At 41.2% G+C, this 19,437-nt stretch overlaps 2 protein-coding genes across 2 annotated transcripts in view; one reads left to right on the top strand and one right to left on the bottom strand.

The window, feature by feature from the left end:
• Nucleotides 1-859: 859 nt before the first annotated feature.
• On the top strand, nt 860-9,772 carry LOC308289140 (uncharacterized protein; the record flags this gene model as incomplete). The annotated part of the gene is made up of 3 exons (XM_080730734.1): nt 860-1,110; nt 5,334-5,675; nt 9,741-9,772. The coding sequence occupies exons 1-3, from the start codon at nt 948-950 to the stop codon at nt 9,770-9,772; spliced, it is 537 nt and encodes a 178-aa protein (XP_080586860.1). The 5' UTR covers nt 860-947.
• A 4,278-nt stretch (nt 9,773-14,050) lies between these two features.
• Nucleotides 14,051-19,437, bottom strand: part of LOC308289136 (cytosolic phospholipase A2-like) — a gene marked incomplete at both ends in the record, with an annotated part of 173,178 nt that continues 167,791 nt past the window's right edge. Inside the window, 3 exons of the mRNA XM_080730723.1 lie at nt 14,051-14,119; nt 14,355-14,512; nt 16,251-16,422. Coding sequence (XP_080586849.1) covers nt 14,051-14,119; nt 14,355-14,512; nt 16,251-16,422 — 399 coding nt within the window. The remainder of the gene's footprint in view (nt 14,120-14,354; nt 14,513-16,250; nt 16,423-19,437) is intronic.

The following is a 19,437-nucleotide window of genomic DNA, read 5'->3' as shown; positions in this document are numbered from 1 at the left end:
GCTTGCTTGCATTTCACTATCTACTGTAGCCTACTATGAATAAATACAGAAAAAACAATAAACAATAACAATTTATATAAATAAAACATAATAATGTAACTTATTGATTGAAATCCAGATGAGTGTCAGGCGTGTCCAGAGCTCTGCGTAGGTTCTGCCAGAACAGTCCAGGGTGCTGTCCAGCCTGGGTCCAGCTCAGGTAGGTGTGTCTCTTCACCAGCCTCCTCATCTGATACAGTTGTGTGGTCATGTTATATCAGGAGTTCAGCCCACCCATCTGACCCCTCTCTCTCTCTCTCTCTCTCTCTCTCTCTCTCTCTCTCATAACTCATTTAATGTTTGTTGGGCCAGTTACATAATTACACAAATAAGATAAGACCATCAATTCAGGCACCAAAACAGTTAAAAACAAGTTTTGCTACAGTATATTACGTTTGCTGATTTCGATCTTTAATAATGAATCAAAAAAATCTAGAATATCTAATTTTTTTACAGCTAGCTGATCATCATCATGGACCAATGGAGCTGTACATATCTTCCCCAGCAGGGGGCGGTAAGCGTCAATTCACAACCAACAGTGTAGTCTTTGCAACCAGCGGCGTCAGTTCAGAAAAAAGCTAAGGTATGGCAACATGACTGGTGTCTGTGCAAAACACCAGTCATGTTGTCATTCCTTAGCAACAGGCACGATTACAGTACATTTTATTATTTCCCCCTGTAGCCAAGGTATGGCAGCTGCCATAGCTTGCCATACCCAATTGACGCCTCTGTTTGCAACTTTGACCTGACGTCTTTGATCCGGAAGTTCATTGCGTGCAAATTCATGCAGCACTTTATTTGGTTAGGACTTGGGTTAGGATCAGCGCAGCGTCGCACACAACCGAGAGCTAACGTTAGCTTCCTAATATAATTAATTGTTATTTTACGAGTCAAATTAGATCTTTAGCATGACTTCGCTGCAGACACTGAGGTGTTTGATCAGCCAACGGCTGTGCGTCGCCGCTGAGGAGATCTTTGTCATGGTGGAGAGGATTCTGACTGACTATGAGGAGCTGCGTCTGTGTTCCAAACAGCAACACACTGAACAGCAAGCACAAGCACACACAGCAGGTTGGTACAAATAATCACTACTACATACAACATTCCTTTCGGAATCGGAACCTCTCACTCAGCTACACAGCATGCCCAAATGAGCTTTTTCCGGGGGTAGTTCGCCAGGTTATCAACCGCTCTTACCGTCACCAAGCGTTGTATCCAAAAAGCAATGGTCCTATACCCGTCTCTTGCATCTCTACTTTTTTAGCGGCGGGGGTAATCCAAGCGATGTGTTGAAACAATACTTTAAACACGCTCATTTTGTCAGCCAGTTCTGTGTTTGTTTGTTTTTTGTCAGCCTGTGGCCATTTCTCGCTTCGACCGCTTGGTGGCTGCAAAACAGATTAATAGCGAGTCACGTGACTGCTTCCGTAACATTTCACTGGGAAAAACACAGGCTTATCTCCTAAAAGTTAAAGTGATAGCTCTTCACCTCGGACTGTGATAAGGCTTTAACTGTATGTGAGGTGATCATTTAATTTCCTGAGTCAAGGGTCTTCAATAGGGGGGTTTGGGTCCTCATAGTTACACATTTTTTTCTTCATTATTATTATTTATCTGTATTCTTGGGGGGAGGGTCATTTGCAGAAAATAGCAGATCTACAAGCTCACGACACATCAAAGACAGTGCTCCATACCATATGCAGTATATGTTGGTAGTTAATTGATCAGGTGCCAGTATTAAAGACAAGGGGGCTACCATAACTTGGTATGGGATAAAGCGATGTTATGGTTTATGTGATAAAAAAACAAACACTCGCGATAATTGTATCGTGAAGATTTAATTTATCGCAATATCGTCCTCCGTCATGCACTGGGATGAATTCACCTTTTTATTTGCAGAGCTGCCTATCCGGTACAATTTAAACACTCTATTGGTAAAACATACTTATAATATACTCTGTCTCTACTAGGGCTGTCAAAATCTGCCAAAAATGACCTTTGAATATTCCCTTTAAAATCCCCTGTTGATTCGGAGCATTCGAAGAATTCAGAGCATTCGCACTTCAGAGCATTTTTTGACACATTCACTCCAATACAGCCATTGTTGCCGTTGTCTTGGGTCGTGCGCCCGACGACCCATCTTTTCTGATCTTTCTTGCAACCCCCCCCCCCCCCCCCCCCAAGTTCACACCAACTGTTTTAACAAAGAAACCAGCCTACAGTATGCATTATATATTTTATTTGTCAAGCTTGGGAGAGGAGACAAGATACTCTGTATAACTGAAAATGTATGAAAAAAAAATGGATGTATGACTATTGTAAAACATACTGTAAATTTGAAATGGTGTCTAATAAACCCATGAGGGTTGGGCACTGTGTGCAGGACATGAAAATAAACTAATCAATCATCAATCATCATCATAACAATAGACTTGTATTAGGCAACGTTGGCGACCCCCCCAAACATTGAATCACCATTGCACCACTGAATACAGCAGGAGACATAACCAACTGTGTACTATTTATTCAGCACAAACTTAGTCAAAACAGTAAGCTATTTATTCTATTCTAGTCGCTTCTATCGCTTTACTCTGGTGGTCGTGCAGGTCCGCGTTGGTAAAAGCAAGAGCACATCGTCGGTAGGCCTGTGACGATTCACTTTTTCCCGATTCGTTTCGATTTCGATTCATAGGGTGACGATTCGATTATATCACGATTATTGCGTTTTCCTGCGATTTGTGATTCGAATCACGATTATTGCGATTTTCCCCAAAAAATTACAGCTCTTTTATATTGAAACATTTTAAAACAATTCTAAACGATATAAAACATTAAAAGTTGAATCATAATTATACTTCAAATCAATGCAGCCAAATAAAGTCAGTCAATCTTTCTGACATTTATTTCAGCCAAAGTGCCAGTGGTACAACATTACAACAACATGTTCCTGGTCAAGATGCCAGAAAACACAGAACACAACAGTCATAAAAAAAGAAAGAAAAATCGCTGTGCTGCAGGCCTACAGCACTGTGCTAGCTTTAGCCATAACATGACATCCTCATGACCTAAAACTGTTCCTTTAGGACCTGTACTTACTCTGACTGAAAGTGGTTATTTCACCTTCAGGTTAATTTCGCCTTAATCTTTTTTTTTTTTATAAATACATAAAATCTGGAAAATCGATTCTGAACATTGAAAATCGATTAATTGAAGCGCCGGCAATAACATCACGATAATATAGTAAATCGATTTTTTTGCACAGTGCTAATTAGGGATGCCCCGATCAGGGTTTTTTTGCTCCCGATCCGATACCGATCAAATATTATTGCTTCCGATTCGATCCCGATCTTTCCCGATCCGATCTTTTGGCAAGGCATTAAGAAGAAAAAAAAATTCTATTCATTCTATCACTTGGTTCTCAACCTTTTCAGGCCGTGACCCCCAAAATAATCATATTTTAACTGGGGACCCCCGACCCTGAAGAGTTGAGGAAGTATATTTTGTATAACACGGTTCTATTGTGAAAATAGCAGATCTACATGCTCACAACGCCTCGCAACGCGAGGAGTTGTGAGCATGTAGATCGGCTATTTTCACAATTTCTGGCTTTAATATTTGACAATTTGGCCAATGTTTAATTTGTCATTTTAGAGGTATTAAAAAGTCCTTAATTTTTCACTTTCGAAATGTGCAGATACCCTCTATACACTTAAACTTTATGTTGATTTGTTTACTGTTGAGAGAGAAACGAATGTTGCACATTAAGTTAATCATCTGGGGACCCCCCCAAATTAATTTGAGGACCCCCCTGGGGGTCCCGACCCACAGGTTGAGAACCACTGAGCTAGTTGACAGTGCAGAGAGACATAATTGCCTTCCTTTGATCCATTAGCAAGGGGCCAATTACTACTTATTGGCATCAGCTGCCAGCTGTACACAGAGTCTGACACAATCACCTTCCCTCTGCAGTGCTCTGTCTGTCTCATTTCTCCAAAAGCCCTTGAATATGATTGAAAATGATTAAGGATTACTGTGATTATGGTAAGCTTACATTTCATATCGCATTCACCTTACCTGTAACTTTCAGTACTCCCAGAAAATAAAATAAAAATAAAAAACAAAAACGATTTTTTTCCCCCGATCTCCGATCTTATAAAAACGGCCATATTGGCGGCCGATCCGATCACGTGATCGGGATCGGGCAACACTAGTGCTAATCGATTGGTGAGAGAAAAAAATCCATGCTTTTTACATTTTTTTCCCGGTGGAGAAGTCTTGTTGTAAACAGTCTGCCTTCCCTTCACTACCAAAAGAATCGCCCGTTTCAGCTTGACTCATTATCATTCTGAATCAATTAAAGTTACATTGTGTGATTAACCCTTCTTGTGCCCATCCCGAACAAGTTTGGCTTTTTTTCAATACAATACAATGTTTTTTTTTGCTATTTTACTTACCCTGAGCTGCTTTTAGAGATGTGGGTGGTCCTGGCTCGTCCTACGCTTTCCAACAACCGAGTCTAGATGGTCCGACGATTTATTCCATTGAAAATGGTTTAGAATAAAGTTTAGAGCCCCCCAAAAAAACTCAATCTATACTGTCGGCGGCGCGACGTATTCCAGGGTGCCGATCCCGTTCTAGTCGGGCTTTTTTAATAAAATGAATTAATTAATCGGAGGCCTCAACAAAGCCCCGGTCTAATTTTGGAACCAGGCCGCCTACCGCGCTCTCTTTCCACCGGCCCGTAATCGGGTAACGCCGCCGCACCGCGCCGCCTAATCCAATACATTCTCAGATCTTTAGAGACATTTTTCTCTGAACTGTGTTCCTAGGGCAGCGACAAAGTTTTTTTTGCGGCTAAATAGCCTCAGATCGGGCTTATACAAAAGAAAGAGCCGATAGCTGACTCTTAGCTCTACTCCTCCGGTCCACGGTCATATGCTAAGAACCACTGATTTAGAAGGATTTAGAAGACATTTATAGAATCGGTCTTGAACAAATGTTCAAAAAAAGAATTGCAGATCTACAAGCTCGCAGAGCTGCACTCGGTGCCGCGCTGTGAGCTTGTATATCTGCTATCTTTTTAATAGTTTTTGCGTTCAGGTCTAAATGGGTTAATAACACTAATTCGTCCTCGGTTCAGGGCGGTCTCATGACAAAAGATGACACATTTTACACTGGCGACTACTATTGCAAATCAAAATCTGTAGAAGAATCAAATCAATCCTATCCAATCAAAAGAACACACGTTGATTTGCCCTCTGCTGATGGTGTCCCTCTTCTCTCCCCCTCCTAAGACCTCACGCCCCTTCCTGTGTGTCCAGAGGCTTCTTCCCCCCAACAGCAGGAAAACCCCAGTCTGGTCCAGGAGGAACCAGCACCTCCACAGATAAAAGAGGAGGAGCCGCCTCAAAGACCAGAGGAGGCCGAATGGTTGCCGTTACCGGTGGAAAGTGAAGATGATCATGACGACGAAAACGGAGAGAGAGAGCCTCTAGCCAGCACCTCAGCTGAGAAAACACAAGCTTACATAGAGTACTGGGTACCGTCACAACCAACCAGCGACGTTCAGCCCCTCTCGTCACACAGTTCCGAATCCGACACCGAAGACAGCGACGAGTGGGAGGAGACCAGGGAAGGTCGGTCGGCTTTAAAGAAACCTAAACCACGCAAGACGCGACGCGTGAAAAGACAAAGATTGTCGTCTAGACACAAGCCAGCTCAGGACCTGAACTCGTCGAAACAAACTCCATCCGCGGGGAGTCCCTCGCACACGGGGGGGAAGCCAAATAATCATTGCCTAAAGGCACACATGATGGCCCATACCGGGGACGAGCCCTTTACCCAAACAGACGATAACCCCTCTAAGTGTACCGTCTGTGGCAAAAGCTTTTCTTGTAGTAGTTACCTCAAAAATCACATGAGAATCCATACGGGGGAGAAACCTTTTACTTGTACGGTTTGCGACAGACGCTTCACTCAAAAGGGTACTCTGAAGAAGCACATGGAGACGCACAAAGGAGGAAAACCCTTTAGTTGTACACTCTGCGAAAAAACGTTCCGCGAAAGTGTGCATCTGAAGATGCACATGATGACTCATTCAGGGGTCGCAAATCCTCGGGTCATTATGCAGTTCTTAAACACTTGAATCCCAGCATGCCGATTTTGGGGTGAACTTTGGCCAAGAAGTGGCCATTTACAAGCTCACAATGTTGCGAGCTTGTAGAGTGGCCATTTTTGGCGACAAGATTTGATGTAAACGGTAAAGAAAAGCGGACCAAGCACCATAATTCAGGTCCATTTGACTAAGAATAATGATTAAAAGTGTAGTTGGGTAGGGGGGAGGGGGATAATCCAAAAATGAAGAAAATACTTGAATTGAAGTAACATTGAGGCCAAGATTAACTCCGAAACCACGCTTGCAGTGCAATTCCAAGTCTCTATTTCCTGAATTGTCTCATGCATGAACAAAGCACCCGCTCACGTTGAACCCCACAGGCCCTATAGGGCATTCACCAAATATTCAGATATTCGAATATCAAAGTCACTATTCGACGTTGTTCACCAAAGTCGAATATTCTCTTTTTTTTTCTTTTTTTTTTTTTCTTTTTTCTCTTTAAAAAATATATAGTTTATAAAGCTTGGCTAGATAGGAAGTCATAAGAATGAGTCGTCAATGCCCCTGGTGGATGAATTTGTTAATGCTCTATACCAGGGGTTCTCAAACCTTTTTAGGCCTTGACCCCCAAAATACATTTAATGTGACTCGGTTCCGCCGATAAATATTGTGAAAATAGCAGGCGTTGTGAGCATGTAGATCTGCTATTTTCACAATGTTTGCCTCTTGCTTACTTAATATTTGACAGTTTGACCAGTCCTGTCGAATATTCGACTATTCGAATACTTTGAGATAGAATAATTTGAATACTAAAAATCACTATTCATGAATGCCCTAACAGGCACGCCAACCCGCCCTTTTCAGTCGTGCATGTCACGGTTTGATACTGAAGTGAATTGAAAAGGACATGTTCTTCAACTTAAGTCGATGTTTTGAAAATACATATATTTTCAGACATGCACAAGATGTACATATGACCCGCACACCATCTTCCACTTGCCAAAGAAACTTTTTTTTAATTAGAAATGCAACGCTTCGGTCAAAGACCTCCTTCAGGCATCTCTTTGAGCAAAACGTGCATTTCTAATGACAAGAGTTTTTTTGGCAAGTGGAAGATGGTGTGCAGGTCATATATGTACATCTTGTGCATGTTTGAAATTACCCTGCCTACGCACCCATCTCTAAGCTTTAATCAGGTGTGCATAAGACGAAAATAAACATATAAAATACAGAATACTCTTGGGATGACACTGAGCGTTGTTTTGAAGTTAAAAACGGGTTTCTTATAGAGTTTACTGATATCCTCTTAAACTCCATTTTTTTTTCTTTTTTTTTTTTTTTTTTTTTACTATAAAGCAATGTTAAACAAAGGAAAATTGTCCTTGTATTCAACTCATCACAAGGTGAGTAAATGGTAGAAATATTTAGGGTGAACAATCCATTTCAACAAATTCTGTTGGAGTATAGTAGCATGCTCTTCAAAGATGCTGGAAAAGGGGATATAAGGTCTAAAGCTTTTTTGTGTTATTTGCAGATATGATGTAATTATATACATTTCTCCCAATAAAAACACTAGTCAAAGCTAGTGGTCATCTGATATGGAGTTTCCAATGGCCGATGTCGATATTAGACTTATAGACATAGCTTTTAGACGGGGCCTGACAGCAGGGTTTCTTTCATACTGTATGGGTGTCAGGCCCTCCCTGTGACAGGGCCTGACATCCCGGTCGGGTATGTTAACCTGTTTTCAGACCTGGGAATGGCCTAAACATGAACAATGTATGGACTCAGACCTCACAAGGGAGTTAATAATAAAGCGTTTATTTTCTATACTTTCTTATCTTCACTGTTTCTGTATGGATTAACTGTGATTTGATGATTATATGGTTGCCATAATATTATGTAACCATACCGGTCCAATCCTGACTGCTGCTAGGAATTAAAAGGACATTTCACCAAATAATTATGATTAAATTATTGGTATGCAGATCTTTTATAAAAATATGCATAATAGGGTGCCATGGCATTGGTCCGAAGGTTCATTAGTCCGAATTTGTTAAGAATACTATGCCTAACTCTAACCCTAACCTCAGTAACCCTAACAAAATTCGGACTAATGAACTTTCGGACTAATGAACCTTCGGACTTATGGGCAGTCCCCCATAATAGTTCTAGTGCAGGGGTCTTCAACAGGGGGTCCGGTACCCCTAGGGGGTCCTCCTCAGAGTTACTACAGGGGGTCCTTCAAATCTTTTTGTTATAGAAACCTTTTTTCTCCTTTTTTATATTAACCACTTGAACCTTAACGTCCATATTCTGAGAACTTTAGCCAAAAGTAGCAGATTGTTGGGTCGGGAGCTTGTAGATCGGCTATTTTCGGGGAAAAAAGAACACACTAAGTACAGAGTGAAAGGTCAAGTTTATTAAGTATTGACGGTTCAAGTGGTTACATATCTGATAACACCAATTGACATGAATCCAAAATACACTGATGATTGTGCTGTCAAACGATGAAACTGTATGGAATCTGGGGGTCCCTGCTTCATCTCTCAGCTAAGGGGTCCGTGGCCTGAAAACGTTGAAGACCCCTGTTCTAGTAGTGTGCATACTATCCAGAGCATGTGAGCTGAACATGCTACTACACTTCAGGGGAGGGGACCGTTGTCACGCTCTGGAATTTAACTTAAAACTGATCGTTGTTCAGTACATGTGCATCAATACAGTCAGTGTATTTGAGAATAGTTTATATTATGTTTCGAACCTGTGACAACCTCATTATTATTATGAATGACCACCTCACTCAACCACTTAAACCCTACATTATATCATACCATATGTCAGTGGTTCTCAAAGTGCTACATTATTGATAGTTAGGAACCAAATGGACCCTCACAGGTCTGTAACTCAGAGAGGGTACACTCTTTGAGTTCTGGTGGCCTATGCATACCAAACGGGGGGGCTGTGAAATAAAAAATAAAGTTTGAGACCTAAATGACTGGGGTCATATCATCTTTTTTTCGTTTTTTTAACAAATTATTTACCAACGCATGTTCATCTGAAGTAGGGGTGTGATATTTAAACAAACTAATCAATTGAATCGATCATAAATAATAATCGATTATCCATAAATTCAAGATGGGCCTACTGAAAATAGTTGATCTACAGTGTTAATCGGGCTAATCAATTTAGTCGATTGTAATAGAAGATAATCTAGTAGAATGTTTACTCGTTAATATATATTTTTTCAAATGATCCAAAAAAGGCTCTTCTTAACTATTCGATTAATCAAAAAAGTTATCGATAAAATCATCTCTAAGAAAATAATTCATAATTGCAATCCTAATCTGGACGCACACTGTGGTGGGTTTAATTTGCTAGTTTGTGCTCTACTGTGCCATATACTGCCCAATAAAGACAAACAACACAAACTAATACTTCTTCAAGTTTAAAAGAGTATTGATTGTGATCTAAAAGTTAAGTTATAAATGCCAGGGAAAGCCAGAGAACCTTTAACAATCGAATCTTCTATCCTTAGTAATGGGACAGGATAGTGTTGAATGCTGTTGTTGCTGATCATGGCCTCTAGAGGGCAGTGTGGTGCTATCAGGTCTACAGTGACAGTGTGAAAGCCCTTATGTGAGAGACAGACAGTATAATGACATGGGTGAAATACTGTTTTGTTCCAGTAAAGGGAAGAAGAGTAGAGAAAAAGAAACACAAGGATGGTTAGAGCAGAGTGAAAATGCAGCTTTCAGCCATTCATGAGTGGCAATGCAGTTTAGAAGATTTGTGTTTTTAATTTAATTAGAGAGGGCAATCATAATGTATTAATAGGCCTAGAATTATTGAATGCTTTAACCAGTGAAAAATAGCAGATATACAAGCTCAAGTCGTGAAAATGTGTGCAAATCTTTGAATACATGTATTTTCAAAGCGAACGTTTGTAACTCATATTTTGCTTCTGGGGGGCCCTGGAACTAAATATTTTGAGATGCGGGACTGTGGCCAAATAAATATCATTTTGGCGGTCCTTCACATGAAAAGGTTTGAGAACCACTGACATTGTAGTCTCTCCATAACAGGCTAACTGAGCTCCGTTTAAGAGAAAAGGACCTTTTCTTTGACGATGGCTGGCCAGATTGCCGACGTAGAAACATAGGTTTTTCAAAAAATCTTAGAAGGATTCAAAAGACATAGAATCGGGTCAAAATTCTAATTTTCACGATTTTTCAAAAATAGCAGATCTACTCGGTGCTGCGCTGTGAGCTTGTATATCTGCTATTTTTCAATAGTTAAAGCATAAAATAATGATACACAATAATGTGTACCTGTTCTGAATGGGTTAAAGCATTCAGTATAAGGTTTATTAGCCAGGGAACCTTTGAGAACTGCTCATCCACAACAACACACGCGACTGATTGTGCAACCGAGCTCCATTCTGCGCACTCGCCTCAGAATGGACAAAAATCTGTCACAAATGTCACATGGCCACAAGCTGAATAGGAAGAGTCACAAATGTAGAAATGGGAACCGCAAACTAAGGTGTAACCGAGATGCCGTGTGTACAGAGACTTGTTTGTGTGTGTGTCAAGTGCACAAATGTATTTGCATGATCTAGAAAACACAGTTGAACCACTACACATAAGTCCGACATCTCATTACTCTGACGGTGGTTAGGTTTTAGGGTTAGGTTTGGGGTTAGGTTTAGGCTTAGGCAGGGGTGGACCGGGCATCTGGCATACCGGGCATTTGCCCGGTGGGCCGTGGGCGTTTTTTTTTTTAACTTTTTTTTTACATTTTAGGATATATTGTCCAAGATATCCAGCCTTACAACCCGGATAACATCAGTTAAAAAGATTACAAAAAGCAGGTTCAGTTTGAGGGCAAACTATTCTCAGACTGAATAATAGTGCATGTGTTGCCTATAGCAACCACACTATAGAGACATAACTGGACACATAACAAGGTTTTGTTGTAGAAAGAAAACAAGAGCGCACCCAGTACATGGCCAACTAAGGTCCGTTTGTATAGAGGGTTTAAGACAACCACTTTAGTGTGTGTGTGTGTGTGTGTGTGTGTGTGTGTGTGTGTGTGTGTGTGTGTGTGTGTGAGTGTGTGCGTGTGTGTGCATGCGTGCGTGCGAGTGTGTGTGTCTGTGTGTGTGTCTGTGCGTGTGCACGCGTGCATGCGTGTGTGTGTGTGTGTGTGTGTGTGTGTGTGTGTGTGTGTGTGTGTGTGTGTATGTATGTGCGCACACACATTTTCCTGCTGAGGCTGTGCCCGCAGTGCCCGGTGTCTTACAGTTTTTTCTCAAGCTCTCTCTGAGCTTACAGCACTGTTTCCACCTCCATCTTAACCCCTTCGACAGAGCCTGCTCTGCTATTCTTTATTCTCTGTGTGACTGCATTATTCTTAATGGCCCTAAAATAATTGACAAGAAGACAGCTTTGATTTGATTTATTTAGCACAATGTAAAAATGTAAAAGCCCTTTAGGCTTCTTGCCTCCTCCTGGCACTTCTTATGTATAACACAATACAAATATGAATAAAACATGATTTGTAAACAAAATAGAAATATATCGAATTTACAAATGACAGTATAAAAACTAACACAACATGAAATACCAGATTATCCATGACTAGATTACTGAATAATCAGTCAACATAGCTGATAAGGCGTTCCTACAGGGTGTCTTTTGTACCCTGTCTAGTGTTGTATTTGTGTATTTCAGAATTGTGTTTGGTAATTATTTTTACATTGTGCAACTTATGACAGCTATTGTTACATCCGTTCAAAAGTGTTGAATCATAAAGAAATGTGTATGCTTTTTGAAAATATGTCAAAAATAAGTACAGATTTGATTACTGACTGATGGATTGGCCATCACAAACGTCTGATATGAAGGAAACCTTTTTGTGGGAACAGCTAGTCATTACATTCAATCACACAGCCAAATGTTGCAGGAGATTGCACCTGAATATCTAGAGAATCTGTCCCGACGGCAAGAAGGCTTAAGATCTGTGAAGATATCATTGCTTCACATTTAGAATGATTTGATGAACAGAACATTTGAAGAACAGAACTAGTAATTTTCATATAAATAGCCGTTTTAAACATGATCAATGCCTTGGGTGTTACTCGATCAGTGCAATAACTAAGATTCAGCTTGGCATGTAATGCATTGAACGGCACACTTCTGAAGTGGAAAAAATAAGCTCCATTAATGTTATTTTCATCCATTGTACTAATCACATTTAATTTCAGTATTACATTTGAGCGTTAATTCTTACTTTAACAGGGTTAACACATGCCTCTCTCTCCCTCTGCCTCTGAATATTACAACATCGCAATGGGTATCTGAGTTCATAGTCTCGCCAAAAACTGTACTTTCCTTGCCATGCCACTTGTCCCAACCTGTGTGTTTGTGTTCTTCTGGTACAGTATGTGTTGTGTTGTTGTCTGGCCTTGATAGAAACCGATATTTACAGGCTGTGGCTGTGGCTGTTTGAACATGTTCTGTACGTGATGAACAGGCATTGCAATGCCTTATTAAATATAAAAAAACACCTTAAATGAGTGGAAACCTTCCATCACTATAGAGTCTCACATCGCACAAGCTCATTTTCACATGCCAACCTCTGAACCTCAGGCATGTAATATGTTCACCCATATGGGTGTGAAGTGGGATCTTTCATTTGGATGAATGCACTAATTTAAAAAGACCGTCAATATTGTATGAACAATTGCAAATATTAAAAGGTTCTGAAAAACTTCAAATTGTTTAAATAACCGTTAAGAAAATGTATATGACTATTTGCAAAATGCACGGTGCGGCGCGAAGAAGAAAGACACCACAATTTGATTTGATCATAGCTTAGTCAATTACGAAGCGATTTCTAAAATTAAAACGTCTCCATATTGCTTGGGAAGTCCACTTCCATGACGAATCCATGACTTCCATGACTGTATTATGTCTCTGTAAATATTTAAATGTTCGCTATTTAAAAAAAAAACGATGTGCAAGCTCACATCTGTGCCCACCTACATTGTGCCAGGCCTAGCCAGTTGGTAAATCCTGGCTACGCCGCTGTCACATCTGCCCATGAAAGATTGCGGCGCAACTTGGGAATGGGCTGATTGTGTCTAAAAATACATAATTAGCCACTTGCATGCAAATCAAAATCGTTAAAATCACCACAAAAAAAAAACACTCATCTTTTCTTTTCTCTTAATATTGTAAAAAAGTTGTCATTTAAAACCAGGGAACAAAGTTACTTTGAGCAATAAACTGAGGATTACGTCTGCCAGAGATCGATCCTTCTTTTCTGTGTTAGTGTGTTTTTTAGTTTTTGTTTTTGTTGCTGTTTGTTTTGCTTTTGACGCACAACACAATAACACATGGACTCAATTAAAGGAGGATCGTCTGGTACTATTCTCTCATCACTGGCGGAACAAGACCCCCCCCCCCCCCCTCTGAAAGGTCTCGCCGAGCGCTGGAATCGCGCACTGATCTTTTCGCAGAGGCTTTCGCACACATCGAGCAAAGCCAGATCTTGCGTCAGATCGGGGGGTTTTGTCGGCAAGTGCCAAAAGTGGTTGGTGAGACACAACACAACCGATCCATGAGAACACGAAGGTTTGGACAAGTTCATTCATGGCAAGGAAAGTACAATGGTGTGACTATGAACTCATGACTCATGGAGAATGAATTAGAGCCTTTTATAAATCTAGGTTGAACATGATTAGTGGAGCTGCCTCTGGTGTTATGATCGTGGACATCTTTGTACACCAGGCCCATTGCAAGATGCTGTACTCTGTCAGCTACTTCGAGCCACCCCACGCTTGGTGGTGATGAACGGTAAGGTGGGCCCGAGGAGGAAGACCAAGCACGACCCCTAATCAGTTTGTTCTGGGCTGTTCTCCTTCCGGTACACAATGCTCTCCTTGATGGCCTCTTTGATTATCTGGGGGCACATATGATCATGTTATACTGTGAATAATACTGTGAAAATACTCAGTTAAATTCATCCTTCATTTCAGCAGTAGAATAGCAGTTCTACAATCACGATTTCCAATCCAGATGACCTTTGCCGCATATCACTCCCCATCTCTCCCCCCATTTCCTGTCAAACTGTCCTAAAGGCATAAAAAAGGCAAAAAAACAAATCTTTAAAGTTATTATAAGAAAAGAAAACTGACCTCTAAGTTGTTGAGTGTGTTAAATTCCATCAGGTCATGGAGCTGAGTATAGGCCTTGCTGGTGTACTGGAAGTTAAAGGTGGAGTACGACTTCTCAGGGTCGTCGAAGATGTTAAAGTCTCCAGCATCTTTCTCTTCCTGTGTCTCTCTTGGGACTCCTGCGAGAAATGGAGGTCAGATAAAATATGAAGAAATGACGGTCAGTTAACGTAATGGAGGTCAGTTAAGACATGAAGTAATGGAGGACAGTTAAAACATCTCGGGAAATCTTGCTCTTTCGATGGGTCATTCTTTCGACTATGAGCGTCGGCAGGTTAGCTACTTTAGCTAAAGTAGCTAGGTTTAGGCATAGCGGTTAACATTCACCTGCGTCGGCAGGTTAGCTTTTCACCAGGTTAACATTCACCCGTGTCGAAAGAATGGGCCGTCGAACAGATGCTATGTCGCAATATCGACACACTCCCTACCCAGTAGGGTATCACGTCTCAATGTATGGTGTGTAATGAAAGCACAATTTGTAACTCCATCATAAATAATGTCAACATACCCTTTTCCCCAATTTGGCAGACTTCCTGTAGTGTAAAGTTCTTGCAGTGCAAAAACCCCAGCTTTATGTAACATACATAAACAGACAGAGGGAGTATGTAGGTGGGTGACCTGTATGCGAAGAGGTAGTATATTCTGTACCCTCCTTAAAGTGGATATAGTCGGGGGCCTTAGGGTTTTTGTGCACGGATGTAGCCCAGGGCATGCTCTAATAATTTAGCTATGGCACCCGAGTCGGCGACCTTCAGGGTGCCACATCGGCCAAATTAAGTTGGGCTCCCATTGCCTTTCTATACACTATACTACAGGTGGAAAAATAAATCTGCTTTAAGTAGCATGTGAGGGGTCTAACTAGGGGTTTGTCATGATTCTGAATCCACTGCAAGCATTTGTTTTGCACAAAAAACATTCCTTGGGCTAAAAATGGCCCCAACAAAACTGTGAAAAGTAATGACTCGTCAGTTTTCATCACAAAACCATAATTTTGTGGGGCTGTTTTTTAGCCCAAGGAAAGTTTTTTTTGCAATGGATTCAGAATCATGACAACCCCCTACTTAGACCTCTCGCATCCTACTTAAGCAGATTTATTTTTCTTCCTGTAGTATAGTGTATAGAAAGTCGATGGGAGCCTAACTTGATTTCGGCCACTGTGGCGACCCCGAAGGTCGCTGACTCAGGAACCATTTGAAATGACCATTTTATCTCCCTAAGGCCCCCAACTAATAGGGACCTTCATGGATGTGTGGTCTATTTACACTTAGTCTGGGATCACTTCACTTTTCGGGCTTGTAACCGGTCTGGAGCGGAAACCAAAAAACGTCATGTTGTAGTACTCAAGGACGCTCAAGGACATACTTTTAGGGCCTACCTAATAAAGTCCTTGATGCAGAGTAGTTTTGCTTTTGAAAAATGTGTTTGGTATATGCATCTTTTAGTCCAACTCGTAGCGACTGGAAAGACTACACTAGGCTACTCGAGCATTTTAATAGAGATTGGGGAAACAAACGGAGGGAACAAAATCAAAGCGACGCCGCTTCTTCTAGTGGTTTCCGCGCTTTAGGCGGAAACCAAACTGCCTGTTGTGAACGAACACCAAAGGTTAGTTTACACTCAGATCTCTCTCCTACAGATTGTGGCTTTAAGGGGAGATATTTATTGGGGTCACGCAGACAAGGGGCCCAACTTTCTCCTACAGTAGGCCTATGTGTGAAACAACGGGAAATGACCAAATATGGTGGAATGCCAGTGTTGTACTTGGAGGAAGTGATGTCTCACATGCTGTGATGGTAAACGTGCCTCATTATAATCCTACAAAAGAGCTTGAAAACCTCCACATGCGTATGTACTTACCGGGGGCTTTGAACTCCATAAAGTTGCTGTTGACCAGCACAAAGTGGATGATGGTGGGGCAATCCTTTTGTTTGAAGACGTAGCATTCTTTTTCCCGGTCATAAACTTTCTCGTCGATCTTGGGAAAGGGCAGTTTGTTCTTCTTAGCCCACACCTCTGCAAGCTTAAGTTCCTAGGGTGCAAAATTAAGAAACTGAAAAAATGTTTCCTCTAAAAGGTTGTCGTTTTAACCACTTCCTAATTCACTTCCCTGTTCTCCAATCCCTTTATTAAGGGGTTATAAAGTTATATATAATGACATTATAGACAGTGAAAACCTCAGTGTTAATAAAGTCAAGACTAGAGTGTACAAATTTAAACAAATGGGCGTGTAGGGTCCATGTGGTAACATTTGTACAATAGGCGAGGAGCTCAATCGGCTGAGGTTTTGGACAAGGTTGACGCCCCCCTAGGCTCGCAATGCAGAAGGGAGAGGAAGATAGTGATGTGTCGGTCATGGAGGAGGCCGGGACTGTGTTTGGGGGACTGGGAGTGAGTAGTCTAGCGTGGCCAGACTGTTGCATAACACGATTTGCAAATGCTCCCGGCATACAGTCTGGGGCACGGAAATAGAAACGATGAGTGCGGGATAAAGCGGATGTGACGCACCCACTCCCTTGGTGCAGTAGCAATAACAAGTCCTACTGGAAGTGTTATGTCTCCTCTATTTTTGGGGCGTTATTTCGTCTTTCTCTGGTGTTGTTTGCTGTTACTTCCATGATGTTTTCAAATGTTGTCTATACACTCATAACAAGACTATACAGTTCAGTGCAGCACTGGCTAATTCCGATACTCGCCGTTCAGGAGCTGCCGTTCCAGACTATATAGCATTCGGAGATTGTGGAATAGTTGTCTGGCTACGCGAAACTAGGGAGTGAGTGACTGAACTAGACCGAAGACCGACAGACAGGCTGGGAACAAGAAGGAAAGGAGAATCGTTCATTCTCAGTCAAGTACCAAATGCTGTGACTTGTGATGTGAACGGAATGTAGGCTACTGAATGAATACAACGTACAAACTCTCGCTCTTTGACAGTACTCATACTCAACAGGTCACACAAGGAGCATTGTCATGTATGCTCCGGCCAGTGGAATTCCTATGTTGTTTGTGCTGTTGATACTCGGTCGTTTTGTAAAGACGTGTGAATGTTTTTTTGATTGATGCAGCACTCCAGTGGCGTAAAGTAACTAAATACATTTACTTAAGTACTGTACTTAAGTACATTTGAGTTATTTGTACTTTACTTGAGTAAAAGTATCAATACAGCAATACAGAAATAGCTAAAAGCCCAGAATTCACAATGTACTTGAATAAAAGTACAAAAGTATTGTCATCAAAATGTACTTAAAGTACCAAAAGTAAAAGTACTGTAGGCTACTCATAATGCAGAACGTCCCATTTCACGTTTTCAAATAGCTACTTTTGAAAATAGCAGATGACTCATTGTGCCAAATGTCCATAAGGCCAAACCTCATTGAACAAAAAGATTGTCATGGAACGATTAATAATGAAATGATGGAGTTACAATTTTCGGAACAAACAACACAACAGTGGTCCCCAGGTTGATTCTTAGTCAGGGTGGTGGTCCCTTGTTTACTATCAATCAGTTGAAAACCCCTGCTCTACACCTCTAGTGGATTCTGGAGCATGACAAGCATCTGGCATAGAAACCATCCTGTCCTTTATGTTCATCTCAGTGGAAGCAGTGACATACCTGTTGTTCATATTGATGAATGTAAAAACTAATCTTATCTGGTAGGGTATTTATTGCACAGAACTTACATGTTGTTTTTTCTTTAACGTCCGGTAACATACATAAAGCCAGCACAGAGGTTCTGCTTCCTGACAAACACTTGGAATTGTTGGAGTTGACTTTGAGACATTCAATTTAGTTTGACTCTGTTCCACAGATACATTGTGAAAATAGCAGATCTACAAACTCCCAACACCTCGTGTTGCGAGGCGAGGCATGTTTTCTTCGTTTGTATTTTAACGACTTTCAAGGTAGGAGCCTATCTTGGAAGTTGTTAAAATACAAAAGAAGAAAACACAATCTTTCTGTGGTAACATCACACCCCAATGTGTTGGCCTGATGCCTGCTACTGTACTTGCCTACTGCAGGGGAACACACGCCCATGCACAAGCACGCTGTAAGGCCTGCCGCTAATTCCACTTTGCAGACCCCCTGCCCCTGGCAGACCAAAGACCAGCAGATGGAACACTAGAAATCTCTGTTGGAACTTTTGAGCAGTGCTCCTGGAAGGAGCTATATAAGCTCCAACATCTAGGTTTGTCCGGTTTCCAAAATAATTTCCGGGGCCTAGAGTAAACTGAAGCGTGGCTATACATCTGGCTTACATCTTGCCACAAACGGGTCATAGTTTGTTTTATGCCCAGGGTCCCATTGGCCAAGCTTTGCAGGATGCGTTGTAATTGTCTAGCAGGACGCTTGATGAAATGAACTCATAAATAGCACCGCTGACTTCAAAGACAAATGCTCCAGGTGTTGCCTATCAGCAATCAAATGTTTACTGGCAGTTGGTGTTTTAAAAAAAAAAACACAGCGTGAGAAGGCAGCTTAAATAAGCCCCTTTTCCACAGGCCCAACACCACACCACTCCACACCACACCACACCACACTGCCCACTTGTGCCAGGTTTTCCACTACAAGGACCTGGGTAGAGTGGTGTGAAAGTGGTACTAAACGTGGTACTAAAAAGTATCCAATCTAGAGTAGGTCTGAGCTAGGTCAAACAGGGCCAAACACTTCATAATGACTGATCACTCACTGACTTTTCATTTAGACCACCGAGATATAGTTTATATTGTGTTATAACCACTATTATAATCTATTATATTGTATTATAATTATCATAGTAATACATTAATACTTTATTGTGTATTATAATTTAGGATAGTTGTAATACAAATTTATATTTTTATAATCACAGTTAAAAGGGTCAATTTGTTTCTTTTGTGTAATGGAAAATGTAGATATTTTTGTGTGGTGTGGTGTGGTGTGGTGTGGTGTAGTGTGGTGTGGTGCTAAAGCTGCAGTCGAAAAGGGGCTTATAGTTTGTTCCTTTCTGTTAATGAATAGTGTAACCTAACCTGTTATGTGGATTGTTTATCTTCCAAGGTAGGAGCC

This window comes from Nannobrachium achirus (genome assembly GCF_963921795.1).
Source record: "Nannobrachium achirus genome assembly, chromosome: 1".
NCBI classification, from domain to species: Eukaryota; Metazoa; Chordata; class Actinopteri; order Myctophiformes; family Myctophidae; genus Nannobrachium; species Nannobrachium achirus.
The sequence above is the reverse complement of the archived record's forward strand: the minus strand, read 5'-3'. Positions and strand labels throughout refer to the sequence as shown.